At 39.3% G+C, this 17,352-nt stretch overlaps 3 protein-coding genes across 3 annotated transcripts; 1 reads left to right on the top strand and 2 right to left on the bottom strand.

Moving 5' to 3' along the window:
* Positions 1 to 4,058: 4,058 nt before the first annotated feature.
* On the top strand, positions 4,059 to 5,342 carry AK88_04748 (uncharacterized protein; the record flags this gene model as incomplete). The annotated part of the gene is made up of 1 exon (XM_012482356.1): positions 4,059 to 5,342. One exon carries the CDS (start codon positions 4,059 to 4,061, stop codon positions 5,340 to 5,342), a length of 1,284 nt encoding a protein of 427 aa, XP_012337779.1.
* A 1,412-nt stretch (positions 5,343 to 6,754) lies between these two features.
* Positions 6,755 to 12,920, bottom strand: AK88_04749 (uncharacterized protein; the record flags this gene model as incomplete). The annotated part of the gene is made up of 5 exons (XM_012482357.1): positions 6,755 to 6,798; positions 6,981 to 7,072; positions 7,336 to 12,386; positions 12,720 to 12,739; positions 12,914 to 12,920. 5 exons carry the CDS (start codon positions 12,918 to 12,920, stop codon positions 6,755 to 6,757), a joined length of 5,214 nt encoding a protein of 1,737 aa, XP_012337780.1.
* Positions 12,921 to 14,260: 1,340 nt separating this feature from the next.
* On the bottom strand, positions 14,261 to 16,288 carry AK88_04750 (uncharacterized protein; the record flags this gene model as incomplete). Its single annotated transcript, XM_012482358.1, has 1 exon — positions 14,261 to 16,288. The coding sequence occupies one exon, from the start codon at positions 16,286 to 16,288 to the stop codon at positions 14,261 to 14,263; it is 2,028 nt and encodes a 675-aa protein (XP_012337781.1).
* Positions 16,289 to 17,352: the final 1,064 nt, after the last annotated feature.

A 17,352-nucleotide genomic window follows, 5' to 3' on the forward strand; every position in this document is an offset into this window, starting at 1 on the left:
GCGGAGATGAGCAGAGCAGCGGCGTGCGGACCGAGGTGTGCCCCAAAGTGGACTCCTACGTGTGCATCTATTCCTCTAAATGCCTTTTCCCGTGCAGCCCCCTTTTGAGACGTGCAAAAATAGGCCACCCTTTTTGTGTTGCACTTTATTCTCCCCTTTTCGATGCAGGAAAATTCCTTCCCGTGACGCTTTTCTCTGCAATGTACGTTCCCCCTGGTTTAATTTTAATATACGTTATTTATTTTTTCCTCTTTTATGTTCTCGTCGATTTGCGAAAAGTGAAGATTGTTTTTAAAAGAACGCTTAAACTCTCTTTTTTGGAATGAAAGTGTAAAAAAACAAGTTCGGTGAAAAAAACATGTACGGTATGTAAATAAAACAAAATTACATCGCTGCAGGCCCTCATGCTAAATTTTGGATGGCTTCAATTGGCGAGCCCTTCTTGCCAAATAAATGCCTACTGCGTTTCTCCAAATGCTTTAAACTCCATTGTGAATTGCCATTTTACGAGCGCGTGTCGAAATGCCCACCTATGTGTGTGCCGTTTCATGAGAACTTATAACCACGTTTAAACATGTTTGTGCACACAAGGCGGGTAAGCCACACATGTGCATATGTAAGCATTGCACGAAAACATAGAGTCCTCCTGTTGTCTGAAATGGGGGACGACCTGGGAGAACCGAAAGGAGAAAAAAAAATCAGTTAATGGCAAATTTAGCCGTATTCGGGCAAACACAAAGGTAAGCCTTTTTTTTTTTTTTTAACCTGAGAAATGGTTGTGTCCGAGGAACGGAAAGATACTTAATATACCAAAACTGATCATCATAATGAAATTCCCCAAAAGTGAAAATGACCCATAATGCAAAAAGGGCAATTTTTATCTGCTACAAAAAAAAAGGTTAACCATGTGAGTTCCTCTATACCACTTTTTTTTTGCATGCGTGCAACGATTTATGCAAATTGCCGCATGCAAAAACAAAAAAAATATGCACACGTTCAGTTGAAAAAAACACCAAAAAAACGTGAAAACCTCTTACACCTTGTGGCAATTTTGGGCTTGGACTGGAACACAGCATGCCACAGAGGAGTTACAGCCGTTTTACTTTTCAATTTTGAAATATCCCCCTGGGAAATATAGCAGCGATAGCGCTTACTCAGCTTTGACATACACTATGATAAAACACAAATGACGCAGTTATTTTTCAATTTCGTGTCATGACTGCGGTGATTTAAGAACTGCTGTTTCTATTTTCTCGTAGCACAAAATTTTGCGCATTTTTAACAGTGATGTTGCTTTTGTGTGAGGAGCTAAAGTAAATTATAGGAGTTTTCCCCTCCTACTCGGACACGCTAATTGCATTATATTTGCGCACACGTCCTTATCACATATTAGCGTAAGCTTTAATTTAAATGATAACCCCCACATGAATTAGCACCCATCAAGGATATAGACACAACCACTCACAGTATTTGGTCATCCTATCTATCATTTTGTATATGGCAAGCACGGTTCGGTCCATATGATTGAAAACTAACTTATATGATCTAATTAGTACAGGGAAAAACCTACACACATGGCATTGAATATATATGTGTACACATGTGTGCAATGGTATCATCGTCACGTTCTCCTTCGACTGTACCCATTTGGAGATACGTTTGTGTGACGCACGAAAGTCCCGTTGTGACTGTCGCTAGTCAGGAACCCAGTAGGAGAGTCAACCCTTTGAGGCAAACAAAATAAAATCAAAATGGAAGAGGCAACAAGAGGCAGAAAGAGGCAAATAGGTTGTTATAAATTGTGAAGGAAAAAAAAAATATATATATTCAATTTACGCTAACTTCTTGCGAATGTAAGGAGAACGCGACCCTTTGAAGTTACTGCTACACGTGGGAAGGAAAAAAATATTAAAAAAAAATGTCCCCATGAAGCTAATTTTTCATTTTAAAAATTGTTGCCTATGTTACCCCTTTTTAATTTTCAAATTCGTTACACTTCTTGCGGCACACTTTTTCGGCATTTAAAAGGGCAAATACATTTTAAGGGCAAGGAGGAAACATAAATTGCGCGGGAAATTAGCAAGTGCAACAACCTAAGTAGAACTACTTGACAATAATTTAGGTGAAAATGGCAAAAGGGGAAAAGCAACAGTTTTTGGTGAACAATTTCGACTAACAAACAGCGAAAATGGGAGGCGCAACAAAAAAAAAAAAAAAAAAAATGGGGCACAATTTTGAGGCCTGTGATTTGTTCACGCGGAAACTCCCATTTTGCGACTTAAATGTGCACATGCGAAACGAAAAAAAAAAAAGTTCGGTGATAATGCCACTTTTAAAAAAAATAAACATTTGGTTGGGGGGAGGTTAACATGGGGTAGCGCCAATAGGCGCAAACAAATTTGTCTCTTCGCAGATTGTTAATAGGGGCTAAAATAAAGGCACTTGTTAGAATTCTCAACAGCGCGCTTCACACGTAAGTGTGTGTACTGGGTACATATACATATTTACATTCTCATTTATACCCGCCGCAAACCCACTTTTCTGATTTTTCGAATAAATGTGCTTCCAACATGTTAACAAATTTAACACCTTTAAAATGTTGAGAAAAAAAAAAAACAGCTGAAAAAAAACGCGACATATGCATTTTGAAGGATTTGAGTAATTTTTCTTTCGGGGGCGTTTTAGGGAATTTTGTAGAGGGTGTAAATGTGTAAGGGCTCGGCGGATTACCGCACTTTGGGGGATGAACCCGTTGCACTTTATATTGTTAAAGGGTTAAGCGCACGAGAGGAGGTTAAACACTGGGAGTTAAATGCTGGGTGTTAAAACGATCTCAAAAAGGCCAAAAATGTGAAGACCTCAAGCGCTTCATTTTTCTACACCTTCTCATGTGTTTTTCACACCCTGCGACATTATTTTGTTTTTATTTTTTCCTCTTGTTCTCTATATTTACCTGACCATGCCATAATGTACAGAGTGTTATATTTTATTTATTATTTATTTTTTTTTTTTTTGCATTTCAAGTTTTTCCTCTGCGTTTTTCGATTTATTTTGATAGTATTTAAACCCTACTGAGAAACTATTTTTAGCTTTCTCATGCTTGTGATTTTTCCATGTGATTGTGTTCCATTCATTTTCATGCCTTTTCTTTCATTTTTTTTTTTTTTTATACGTCCCCTTCGTTTATTCCTACGCCTGCCTGCCGCCCACTCGGCCCATCCGTTCGCCCACCATACCCGCATAATATTATTCTCCCAATCCGTTAACACTTTCCCTCGCCTATATATATTCACCGATGCCTTATTTTCCCTATTTTTTTTTTTTTTTTTTTTTGTGCCATTTAATATGACAGTCGCTCCTATTTTTTTTTATCTTGTTCATTTTCCTATAAACATTTTTAACCTTTTTAGTTGTACTTAATGTCCAGTCTCTATGTCAAATTTTTTAATGACAGCTTTTTTTGTGAATGCCTTTAAAACAAGCATTTTAAAATATTTTTTGTGATAACTTATGTCATTTGTTTTATTGTAGATTTATGTTTTCCCCACCTCGTACACATTGTCCTGTTGTTTTTCTTAAAAATTAACTTTCAAAGGGAAAGGCAAGAAAAGTCTGCACGCGTATACGCACCTATACATATAAAGTACATGTGTATGTGTGTACATGTGCACTGTTGCTTGTGCCTGTTTGTGTGTCCCTCCCCGCGCGAGCATAAATACCTGTGCCTACGTACATTCAGCAGGCCAGAATTAACTTTGCGCCCCTTGCGCTTGTGTGTTTAAATACATGTGCGATCGTCAAGGCTGCAATTCATCGCCTATGCTTGTTAATAAAATTTTGTTCGCAAAATATTTTTGTCCAACCTGCCACCAAAGGAGGAGCCAAAAAGGAGCAGTAAGGGCGGTATCAAAGGGGGTAGTGCAGGCTGTGCCAAAGGAAGCCGCAAGGACTATTGCCAACACGTTGTCATCAAAATTGTGCTCGCCGCCCAACCACATTGCCGAAGCGTGCGCACGCTACTACCCCTTCAGACCACTTATAAGACACAATAACGTAGGATGGCTTTAATAAACTTCAAGGAAAGGATCCACATTTTGTTAAAGCTAAAAGAGTCTCTAATTCCCCAGGTTGACGGGAATTTTGTAAAGGATTGGGAAGCGGAAGCAATGAATTATCAAGTAACTAGCGAAAATATTATAATACACCTGAAGGACATATATTTTATAGAAGGCTTAATTACACCCATTTCAGCGCAATTAACCTTTTTGAGAATCAATTTACAAAATTATGTAAATATGTCAGAAAAGGAAAAAGATAAATTTAAAAGATTGTACGTATTGGCAGCACTTGGATTAATCGCTAAACTCAAACTTATTTTATTTTTTTCGACATATATTAACGCAAGGGAAAATAATCGCAGCAAGAATTTCCCAGTTTTTAGCGAAAATTATTATAACCTAGGACAGTACAATTGTGAAAGTAATTATGAAGATAAAAATAATTTAATTAATAATGCTTGTGATCAATGTGTAAATAATGAAGACGAAAAAAACAATTCCTCTTTTAACCCTGTGGAAGATTATTACAGCCAATTTCATTCATGCACAGATGATTATAAAGAAAACATTTTTAACATGATGGCCCTCAACAATATAGTGAACTGCAATTCGAATTTGGGCAACGACAAAAATATCAGTGACAGTGAATATGTGGACAACACGATAGGCGTCTACGACACCTGCGTCGACATGAGCACCAAGCGCATGAGCAGCAACGGTGTTGGCGCTAACCACGTTGGCATCAACAATATTGGCATCACCCATGTCAGTGGCAGTAACAATGTAAGGGTAAACCACCTCGGTGGAGGTCAGTTCAACTCCCTACTCCTCCAAAGCGCAGAAGAATACCCATCCAACATGATGGCACACTTTGCAGTGGACAAAAACGAAGGCCTGCAAAATATTCCCGCCGCCACATCAAAGAAGAGAGCCGCACAAATGACGCAAAGCCAAAACAAAACACCCAACTTCCTAAAAAGCTCACACACTTTAAATGGAATAAAAAATGGAATCAACGAACGCATGCACAGTTACAATGAACAAATAAATAATGAAGCACAGCGCTTCCTACAACAAAATCAAGAACAAATATCCAAGTATATAAATAATATACACCCAAGCATTCATTCTAATAATGAAAATGCAGAATTCAACAGTAGGAAATCAAACTTAAGCAACTATTATGATAATGACAACAGTCAGGAAAATAACATTCTTCAATCATATAGTAATAAAATTTATGGCCTAAGTGACAATGTGTATAAGAATAGCTACTTCTTATGACACGGGAAAATGAAGCATTCCCAGAATTTCATGATTCGTTCAAATGTCTGATTTGTGTTCCTTTTGATCAATTGAGAGATCCCCAGTAAGGACGGAAAGAAGGGAAAAGGAAAAAAAAAAAAAAAAAAATGAAGCGCGTATCGTGTACTGTACTATACATGTGTGACCACCTCCTAATCTCAGCATCCGAGGTATCATCGCGTCGGAGAAACCATCACGAAGTTGGGACCTCTGACGTGGTGTAATTTTTGTTTTTCCATGCATGTTGTCTTCTTGTCATTTTTGCCACTATACCCTCGTTGCTGTTGTTAGTGCCACTATGCCACTGCGATACCATTGCAACTGCTGCCTTTTTTGGTTTTTTTTTTTTCCCCCTCCTTCTTTTCACCCCTGTGCTCTTTCAAGGTTATTCGTAAAATCTTTTAATGTGTAATATAGTTCCTTCACGTACTACACACAAGAAAAAAAAAAAAATCTCTTTAATTTGTTTTAAGACTTTTAATATCCCAGTTGTCTAAAATTTGTGTAACAAATCATGTTTATAAAACTATTTTCTATTCGCACCAAAGGGTTACCCTTTTCTACCCTTTTTCCATTTCGACCTTCTACCACTTTGCTTTTTTTCCTTTTTTTTTCTTTTTTTGAGTTTCCCCCCACCTTAGTATGTGCTAATTTAAAAATGCCAAATGCGTGCCTAATGTGTGATGTCTTATGTGCAAATCAATTTGTGCGCTGTAACAGCCCTGGTGTGTACGTACCCATAGCTTCCTTCACATATCAGTTTATTTATTTATTTTTTTTTTAATCAATTTGTCGTCTTTTGCTCATTTAACCATTCATCAAATTATCATTATTAACAGTGAAAGATTTTTTTGTTCCTTTTAGAGGTGGTTCCACCCGTTGTTGTTGTGTCCCTCTGGGCGGTGAATGTATCCCTGGGTTAAAGCGTGTAAGCGATAAACTCACGGAGTAAATCATTACGCCGCTTTTCTTATCGATTGTTAAAATCAAAGGCATGCTGAACGATGTGAGACCATTTAAAAAGTTATTATTTTATTTTATTTTTTTTCAAAGCACAAAATTGAGCAGTTGTTTATTGACAGCGTTTTTGTAAAACTGTGCACTTGTACACACAAACACGAAAAAAAGCAAAAAAAAAAAAAAAAAGAAAAAAGAAAAAAACGAACGAGGAAATGAGTAGGAAGAAGCAACTAAACGAATGGACGACATACTATTCGGGTCCATACGCGCTTACGTAGGACAACACCATTTAAGACTGCAGTTTATGAAAGAAGACAAGTTAAACATAAAAAAAACATAATTGTGGAAAAAAAAAAAAAAAAAAAAAAAAAAAATTGGAAAAAAAAAAAAAAAAAAAAAAAAAAAAAAACATACTTTTTTAATTCAAATGTTCAGGACAAATTTAATATTTTGGCCTTCTTCTCCTTGGCATCTCCTGCGAAGGGGATAAAAAAAAAAAAGGATTCACGCATTTTCACTTACGCTTGCGCAACTTTTTGGATCCGGTGAATACTAGCAAATATAGCAAAGTGTTGGAACAAGGGCAGTTTTATACTAACACATTTATCCCTTGCACGTAGACACAAAATTTACTGCACTGCGCAGCGCATGTCTTACCTAAGAACAACTCGGTTATTTCGATGTGCGGCGTGATGAAGAAGTACTGCTTGTCGTTGTTCTGTTCTATAAACTCACAAAAGCGCTGCATGCTGATGAGGATGGGATGGGGGAAAATAAAACAGAATATGTGTGCGCGTTTTTGCAAATGTTACAATGTACCATTCATGAGGGGGGGGGGTAGAATGCGGGAGAGCACATTTATGGACACTAATCAATTTTGCATCGCTTCCTGGGGAGAATGTTAACTGTGGGGATTATATTGCCACTTCTCTAGTGTCCCCAGGTAGTTCTCTCTCCACTTTATTTATTTATTTATTTATTTTTTTTTTTGTTTTGCGCCCCGCCACCTTACTTCTTCACCCGAGTGAGCTCGTCCATGTACACGTCCAGCTCGTCGAAGATGTGGAAAGAAGACGTTTCCGTGAGGGACAAAGATGCCAGGAGGGCCATCTGAATGGTCGACCGCTCCCCACCGGACAAGGAGTTGATTTCCATAAAAATATTCTTGGACATGTCTTGATTAATCGAAACCATAACTTTTAAATTTCTGTTTAAATCGTCAAACTCTATTTTGCCTTTGTAGTTGTTCATACCTTTTAGCATATTTTTAAAGTGCGAAGTTATTTGCTCCTTTGTTTTTTTTAAAACGTTAACAAACTTAGATTTCCGAAGCTTTATGTTTGCCAAATGCATGTCATAGTTATTTCTCAAGTCGTTAATTTGCTTCATTTGTGTGTTGTAACTTTTTTCTTCATTTTCGTACTGCTCAATTAAACTGTGGAAATAGTTTTTTATGGAGTTGTCGGTGCTGTCATTTGTGCTAAAGCCGTTTATTTTAAGCAGCTCCGTGATTTCCTTCTTTTTTTCGCACCTTTTTTTCCACAGGACGTCGGCGTAGTTTTCGTCCAGCAGGTCAACGGAGATATCATCATCTTCGGCATCACCGCTAAGAGGATTCTCCGCCGCATTATTGGCAGTGTCACCGGCTGAGTTGTCTTCATCAGTGTCGCTGTCCTTGCTAAACAGGTTGTCATGGCTATCCCCACCTGGAGCCCCATTGCTCGTGATCATAATTGTGGTAGTGCTACACCCGGTCAGTATCCCCTTTACGTAATTGCCCAAATCGCGAAGGGCCTTTATTTCGCTTTCCCTTTTCTTATCACACGAGTTGACAGCCAGTTTGCAACTACTTTCCTCGTTGTGCACTGCGTCCTCATCCTTCCTCGAGAGGACAAAGAGCTGGTTAAAGGAGCTGAGATTCGACAGGGGAACACGGGTAAAAATGCGCTCCGTCTTCGTTACGCCGCTGTTCGTGTGTTCCACAGTGAAGGTAGCACCCACTACGCCTTCCTCATCAGCGTCGTCATTTGTTCTCTGATTAAGTGTCTCCTCCTCACTTTGGTGGTACCTACTGCTGTCTTGCTGAAGTGGTTCCACCCCCTCAGGGTTAGAATCCTTCACTTGACTCTCCTCCCCAGAGCGGCCTATATGAATGTTCGTTATGGGCACATTAGTGAGCCTTCCCCTTAGCACCAAGAAAGGACTCTCCAAAAATGCGTCCGCTAGCGGAAATTCATTTGCAAGGTATTCAAAGTAAATGTTGTGTAACTTGTTTATGGCTACTAAAAAGCTTTTCTTATTTTTCGAAGCAATTTCATCATTTCTGAGTTTGTCTCTTTCCAGTTTGATTAAAACTTCACACAGATTGTTATACTCCTCAATCAGTCCAGCGATTTTGTCCTTTGTCCTACTCAGATAATGAACATGTGTTGATATTAACCATTTGTGGGTTAGGCAATTTTCATGGGTGTTCCTCTTCTTCTCTTCCAGTGATTCTACGTACTGATCAATTTCTATCACATTTTCATTTATTTCATCAATGTCTTTGTTTTTTTCTTTAATTTCTAAATCCATTTGTTCAGAAAAAATGTCATCATGGTTTTGTATGAGCTCCTCGATATTTCGGTGCTGGTACTTCAGTTCGTCCTGAGCATATAGGCATTTCTTTAAAGACTCGTTTAGGCTCTCCAGTACATTTCTACAAGACAATAACCTTTTGGACGTCTTCACAATTTCTTCATTTTTTTCCTCTTTCCTTTTTTCTAACTCGCTCAGATGTTCTTCATTCGTTTTGTAATCCGAATTTGCCACGACATCCTCACCAGGGTGTTGCTCCCTGGACGTGGTTGTGGTAATTCCATCAGAGTCGCGAACTGTGCCAGCTGCCCCATTTGTGACAATATTCGTCCCATTCTGATGCTTGTGGTCTAGTGTTGTCCCCCCTGCAGTTGTTTTATATATGGACCTGTCTTCATTGTGCATGTTGAGAAACATGGGCTTTTTGTAGTAGTCTTCTTTGGAAGGCTGGTAATGCAGTCCCCCATTTGGGAGCACCTTCACTACAACAAACTCGTCCACCACGTATATGGACTTAATAATTTTTTTGTCGTTTGTTCGTAGCAACTCATGCAATTCTTCCGAATTGTTACACACCAACGTCTGTACCACTCTGAAATTATCATGAAGATAGAAAAGCAGCGAGGTTGGAAGAAGGTCAACATTCAAAAAGGAGTAAATAGTCTTTCCATTTATTTTGTTCAGAATGGAGTGAATATTTTGCAACAAACTTTTTCTGTTTATGTGTTGAAAAGCGTTCGTTACGATTATGTTAATTTTGTTTTTATTTTCTATATCCATGTTACTCAGTTTATTTTTGTCCTCGTAGCAGCTCACCAACCACGAGTAGAACAGATCCCCTAAATGCTTTTCGATGATGGATAGTATCTTCTCATTCAAAACAGGTTCCTTGAGTCGTATGTATTCGCCTGCTGGTCCTATCGGTTCATACTTGAATACAAAATCGGGGTTTTCCTCTTTCACATGCGTTTGCTTCACACTTTCATTTTGAATTAGCACCCTGTTCTTTCCGTGAGGAAACAACTCGGCTGGGTAAAGCACAGAAGAGCAAACCTCATCAGACGTATTCACAATTTTGTAATTTTTTAAAATATTACTTCTAACTGAGTAAATGTCATACCCATAAGTGTAAATCTTTCGTTTTATTTGTGTGTTTTTTATTTTTTGAATTTTATTGGAGTGTATTTTAAGCAGTTGCAATTGTTTGCTTATGTCTTCGAGCGCGCTGTGTCCTTTATTTATGGTGTACTCCATCTCGTAAATTTGGTTTTCCCTTTTGCTGATTTCATTACGCAGTTGTGTCTCTCGCTCTGTTTCTTCTTTCATTTTTTCATTAATTTTGTCCATTTCAGATTGATATTTGTGTAGGTGTTCCTGCAGCAGGTTTTTATTTTCCTTAGCTTTCTCAAACGAACTCAAATAATTCACAATTTCATTTCTCCTGTTGGCATACTCATGTTTAAGATCATTCAGCTGACAAATCATGTCTCCATACTTTTCCATTTTATCTTGATTCTTTTTTAAAAAATGGTAAACTTCTGTATCCCTTTCTATGACCTTCTTCACGTTCATTTTGACAAGTTCAATTTGGTCTACAAGTCCTTTCATCTTTTTTTGTATACTAATAATTACCTCCTCGTTTTTTAAAAATTCTGATTTTAAATATTCATTGAAAAGAAGAATGGTATTCTTTAACAGATTAAAGAAGATAACCATTTTGTAATTATTATCAAATTTTTTTAATTTTTCGAATTCAACTCTTAACATTTCATTTCGTTCTTTCATTCTCTTCATTTCTTCCACCTGTGGAGATAATTGAGTCTCCTTATGCTTTATTTGAAGAACGCAATTTTCTAGTAGTTCATTTTCTTTTTCAATTTCTGATTCGACTATATCTAGCCCCACTGAATTCATAAAAAATTTGTGCAAGGCCTTTTCCGTTATATTACTGAAAAATTGCTTTCCTTTTTCTTGATCCAAATACACACATGGACTTCTTATATTTAATTTGATAAAGTTCAGATAGCTATCTATGAATGCCTTTCTTTTTGCACTCCTGTTTGAATTACCACTATGCAGATGCGAATCCGTTCTGTTTGGTTGATTACCCTTGTGGGGCGTTCCAGATGGGACTATATTCGCTGCTCCTGTTGTTTCCCCCTCTGGGGCGTGAACATACATGGAGCTGCCATCCTTCCTGTTTTGTTTAACTCCATATAAAAAGAATTTACTCGTGTGTGTGGACAAAACGCGCTTTACTACAATAACATCTCCGTATAATTCCCTCTTATAAGAATTCTTGCCCGAATTGGACAAAAAAATTTCTATATAGCAAACTAAATTCTTCTTATTTTTATCGTAATCCTTGATATAATTTGAAAGACTGATGTCCCTTCCTGCGTGCTTTCCTTGACTTCCTAACCCCACTGCAACGGCTTGGGCGATGGCACTTTTGCCTTTTCCGTTTTTTCCAATGATTATATTTTTATTCGAGTTGAAAGACATCTCTAAATTTTCATGGTTCAAAAAATTCCGAATTCTCAACTTTATTATTTTCCCCGTGCTTCCCTGGAAGTCCCTCAAATCGCAGTCCCGCAGAACGTTCGCGTCACTATCCTTCACGGGGCTCCTATCCGAGAAGTGATCATCCCGCTCGGCACCGCTATCGCAGCTGTCATCGTCACCATTGTCCCCCTCACTGTGCGCGTCTTGTACTCCTTTTCCACCCTTCTCCCCCTTCAACACACTCTCGCTGTGGGACTGGTCTGCAAAAAACTCATCCTCTCTGCGTATGTCATCATAATAGTCAGTGCCACCCTTCTTCTTCCCTTTTCCAAATATTGTGGCTTTCTTTGTCCTCTTCATTTTCCTATCATCCGTGGTCGTATCACCACGGCGCACCCCACTCATCTTCATTTCGTCATCTCCACTAGTGGAGTGACCCTTCTTTTTAAACCAGCTGCCATCTGATAAGGAGAGGCCGCTGGACTTTTCACAATTACTAATGCTATCGCTGGTGTACGGGTATTCATTTTTGCGTGATCGCCCGTGTCTTTTCTCCCTTTTCACGTCCTTCTCTTCATCCGCATAGCTCGTCCCGCTTTCTCCTTTCTCTTCGTCCAATTCATCCGAGGCGCTGGCCTCGTGCGCATGTTCCCTCCTCCTCTTCCGTTTCCGTTTCCTGCTCCTGGACATGCCATCCTTGCCTTCAAAAAATCCCTTTCTCTCATGCACGTTCTTACCGCTCTCTAACGAAGCCGTACTTCCCGATTCGGAGTTTTTCATGTTATAAGGTGTTGGCGATTTGTCCATGCGGATGGTGAACGACAAGGGGGTGGAATAGAACGGCGGGTCTTCTCTACTTCCATGAGACAGTAATACTTTACTACTTCGTTTCCACGCTAACGTTAATTTGGTTATTCTGGTTATTTCGGTAATAATGATTATTCCTTTGGTGCTTGCTTTTTCTCTCTTTCTGCACTCATCCTACGTGGATAAATGCATTGCCTGTCTGCGAAGTGAAAAGTGCCGCTTGCGCTACTCTTCCGGAAGTACACCCTCCCAATTTAAAAGCGTCACATCGTTAACGATGTAAACTGCGAGGATGAATACCCAAACGGTTACTGAGTGAAATATGTGACAAAAAAAAAAAAAAAAAAAAAAAAAGTCTTATAAAATGGGTAGTAAGAATGGGTGGTGACAATGGGCTATGCGAATGAGGGCGGGAAACAACCATCACCGATCTATGACAAAAAAATTCTTAGCACTTCCAACAAGTAGCCAAAACTGCACACAACATTGGGCTTCAAGTGTGCGTACCTCTCCTGAAATGGAAACATCTGAAACGGTGGGAAAAAAAAAGGCGGACAAAAAGGCAATCGCACAGCCAGCCACAGGTCTTCTGTGATTTACCTTCAAACTCACATCGCGATCATTCCAAATCTGGAGTAACAGAAATATTCACCCGCGATTGCAAATCTTTGTGCATGTTTATAATTTCGCGTCACTCGTACCAGGCATGTTTTGCACAGAAGAACATGCGCCTCCTTTGCGACGGTTTCGATTTATTTTCGTTTCACACTTTTGCAAAAAGCAAAAATTCACCAAGAACGGGCGAAAAAAAAAATGCAAAAAACAATTTGCAAAAACAGAGCAAAAAAGATAAACTGCCGACGAGTGACCTGTATATGTATCTCTTCGGCACATGTTCCCATATGTGTACACTTCGGAAATTAAAAAAAAAAAAAAAAAATACACTAGTTACTTCGTCATATGGTATCGCATAATGCCGTTCAGGACGAACTCCTTAAAAAAAGCGCGCATCACAACGCGTTTGCAAAAAGAACCATGGTAAGGCGTAACTCGCTTCATCCGCTTGGTCTAAATTCGTTCGCCTTTTGGCAGTTTTGCAGTGAAGCCCTTCCAAGTGTTGGAAAATCATTCGGGTTTGATGCAGCATCAACTGTAATATAGCACATCATATATATAAATACATTTATGTATGTATTTTCCCCTTCCCAACACACCCGTTTACCTGTGTGTATGTTAATATTTTCACCTTTGTCTGTCACCCCAGCTTCTGCTTATTGAAAAAACAATTTAAACATGGCATATAATATTTTTAAAAATTATTAAAAAATTTTTGTTCCAAATTTTTACAATGTAAAAAGGAAAAAAAAAAAAAAAAAAAGGGTAACCCTTCTGCGTATTAATGCCTCCGCCATGACAGGCGCTAAGTGCAAAACTCTTCAGAATAGTTGGGGGCACAGATGTGTATACATGTTCCTACATGTTCGCAGGCGGGTCACACAAGTGCAAGCACACGTACATATATACATATATGTATATAGGCATGGACGGCTTAAAACAAATTCAATAAGCAGGCAAGTGGGACGCGACATACGGCCATACATACATATATATATGCCTATGTGCGTGTGCGTCCTACATTGAGAGCACCCACAACGCCGAGCAAGTGTACATCCCCATGGGTGCCACTCGTATACGATTATGTTGTTTGGGCAACCTGGCGTTCCTCTGGTGTGCTGGAGCGAATTGTAGTCTTGGCCTGCAGACGGGCTCTGTGCCCTGCGCATCTGGTTCGTTATATCTGCAGGGGATTCTGTTTTGCAGGGGCACGGCACATTTTACACAGAGAGAGCACCAATTTCATGCGTTTCTGGGCACATGCACACGACACCCTTCTCTCAAAAAAATTAAAAAAACAAAACGCATGAAGGCCCCTTCCTAGTTGTGTACATGTATGCTACATATGCAAGCAACAAGCGGGTCACCGACCCAAAGCGGGACGAATTCACTCAAAATTGATTCGATCAAAACTTCGTCGCTCAAGCTACCGCTCAAGCCGCCGCTTTCAACTGCATGTACATCTTATCGATCTGCTCCTTGTACTTCTTCTGCACAGCGTGCCTCTTGATCTTTCCCGTCGGTGTGAGCAAATCATTTTCGATGGTGAAGGGTTCCGTAGCAAAGTACACGTCCTTAATCTGTTCGTACCCCTTCAACCCATCCTTCTTGCCCATTTTGATCAGATCATCTATTACATCCTTCTTATACTCGGGCATCTGCATCACCTCCTCATGCGTCTTAGTAATCTTCTTCTTACTCTTCCATATCTCAATGGTATCCAAGGAGGGGCACACAACACAAACAAGCACAGATTCGTACGAGTATCCAAAAACGAAGATCTGGCTAATGTAAAGTGATTGCTTGTAAACGGATTCGATTTTCTCCACTGCGATATATTCTCCTTGTGATAATTTGAAAATGTTTTTCTTCCTATCAATAATGGTGATGGACGCATTTTCACTAAACGATACAATATCACCTGTCCTTATCCATCCGTCTTCGTCAATAAAATCGTTCGTTTCCTGTTCCAGTTTGAAATAACCCAAATTGGTGATAGCTGGTCCCCTCAAATGTAGTTCTCCTCTAGGTGGGTTATCCGTAACTAGGTAGTTCATTTCCGGGACGGACACAACTCTAAATTCAACACAGGGAACAGGACCCCCTATGTGGCCTATATTCACATCTGTACTGTGCGAAATGAATGCTGGACCAAGTGTTTCTGTCATTCCATACCCTTCAAATATGGGTGCACAGAAAACGGATTTCAATTTCTTTACTACATCGGGACTTATAGGTGCCGATCCGTTCAACATAGCTCGAACATTTCCTCCAAGGATTTTCTTGGCCTTGTTGAAAACCAGTTTATCCCAGAAAAAGTGATAAGGAATACCATTGTTGTTTAGCTTTTTTATTTTATGTTCCAGCCCCTTATTGAACACAGATTGAACCACTGATGATTTTTTTTTTAATGAATTAAATATCCTTTCGTGGATTCGGTTGTACAATCTCGGCACGCTAATAAACAAAGTTGGCTTCAACTCTTGAATGTCTTCCACTAATGTTTGCACATTCCCTGCGTAGTAACCAGTTCTCACCCCTTGTGCACAAAAAACAAGCATCATAATTCTTTCATATATATGGGCCAGTGGTAGGTACGAAATGTGGGTGTCATTTTCGTTTATATCCAAAAGGGGCAATCTTGAAGGGCCTGTTATGGAGGAAGCTAGCTGAGCTATGAAATTTCCGTTTGTCATTATAACCCCTTTGGGGTATCCCGTAGTTCCAGATGTGTAACATATACATGCAACGTCCTTTAAATTGCCTGGTCTCGGTTGTTGTAACTTCTTCTTCCCAGCTGCGATTAGATCTTTCCACAGGATAATTTCTAGCTCGTATTCTTCACAGGCCTCTTTGACATCTGCATCTGCTTCGTTCTCCACCAAAATCAGTTTTCTTAAATAGATGCGTTCACACGTATCCAGCGACTTGAACAAATTCATGGCACATGTTTTGTTGCAAATAATTGTCTGCATTAAAGTCTGTTCTAGAATAAATTTACTCGATTCTATACCTAATGAATCGTACAATGGCACTGTTACTATGTTAAATGCACTGCAACTCAAATCGCAAATGTTCCACTCTTCACAGTTTGGCATGTAGAACCCTAGAAATCTTGCCCTCGTTACTTTTGTGTCATCACATCTGATCATTGGACATGCATTCGTATTCACTAAACCTGATCCTACTGCTAAAACTAATTCCTTTACTTCCGAGAATGACTTCCATTTGTATGGCCCAAACTTATTATCCATCTTCACTCGAGTGCCAAAACAATCTCGGTCCTTGTACTTCGTTACCAGCCCGTCAAACAATTCCCACACATTGTTCAATGGCTTATCTTGGAAGTTGGCCACCAGTTTGTCCTTATACTGGGGGTTCCTGTACGTCCCCGTGTCGTCCTTATTCTTGGCCTCGCTGACCTTCACAGAATACACAAGTTTTCCTGTAGTCGTAAACATTCTCTCTTATGTGGAAAGCTTATTCGCAAGTTGAATTAGCAGGGACCCTGTGGCGCCGCGCGCGGGAAGAGTCGCCTTCTGGGCAAAACTAAAAAAGGGAAAGAAGCAAAACGTGAAAGGGAGATATTACTATGTGATGCCTAGCGGAATGAAGTTCACACACACGTTGTAGCATAATCTTCCTCGCAGGATCCAATAGACCCCTCCTTGATAACTGTGTGCCTTTTCAAAAGCTTTTACGCAACAAGGCATACACAGAAAGGAGTCACCCTGTCCGCTAGGTATAACTATTCACGCAAAATAACAAAAACAACACTGCTACACATTTATTTAGCGCAGTATATATTTGCAACACGATCTCAAAACTTGAGATAAAGCAAAACAGGTGCAACACGCGCAAAAGGCCAAATTGGTAACCTCCACATGCGCGATGTGGACGTTGGGGGTTAAACTTACCTCGACGATTAATTTACCACTCTGTGATCTGGTGCTGAGTTGTCAAAACAACAGTGCGCTTTTCTGTAGGCAGAAAAAAAAAAAAAAAAAAAAAAAAAAATGCCAAAATCTGGGTAAAACTTCAAAATGGAAAGGCACAAAAAACTTCGTTTAGATATACACCTAAGAAAGAAGTAACACTCTGAGATCCTATACATCTATGATCTTATGCGAACGAACGCGGTAGCATGCGTCCACGTATCAATATGGTGCCCTTATATATATGTACATGTGTACGTACGTATGTGCATGTATTATGTGGGTGTATAAATCTTTGCAGATGACTCGGTCGTCAGCAACTTGGCTCCTCCCTGGGATGTGCGTTCCGAGAGATATGTAACAAAAATTGGCGCAAAATGGGATGTTAAAATGGAACATAAAATGTGAAGATGCAATATGCCGCTAAAAATGCGAAGCTAAAAGCGCTACTTCAATGTGTGCGTCAAAATTAGAATAAAAACGACGGAAAAAGGGTTGCTAAAAAAGTTAAATATGTAAAGTCAACAGTGCTTTTTTTTTTTTTTTTTTAATGTTCTTCATTAAACACATTCGTTAAAAAAGCCTGATGG

The sequence above is a fragment of the Plasmodium fragile genome (assembly GCF_000956335.1).
Source record: "Plasmodium fragile strain nilgiri unplaced genomic scaffold supercont1.74, whole genome shotgun sequence".
Lineage (NCBI taxonomy): Eukaryota > Apicomplexa > Aconoidasida > Haemosporida > Plasmodiidae > Plasmodium > Plasmodium fragile.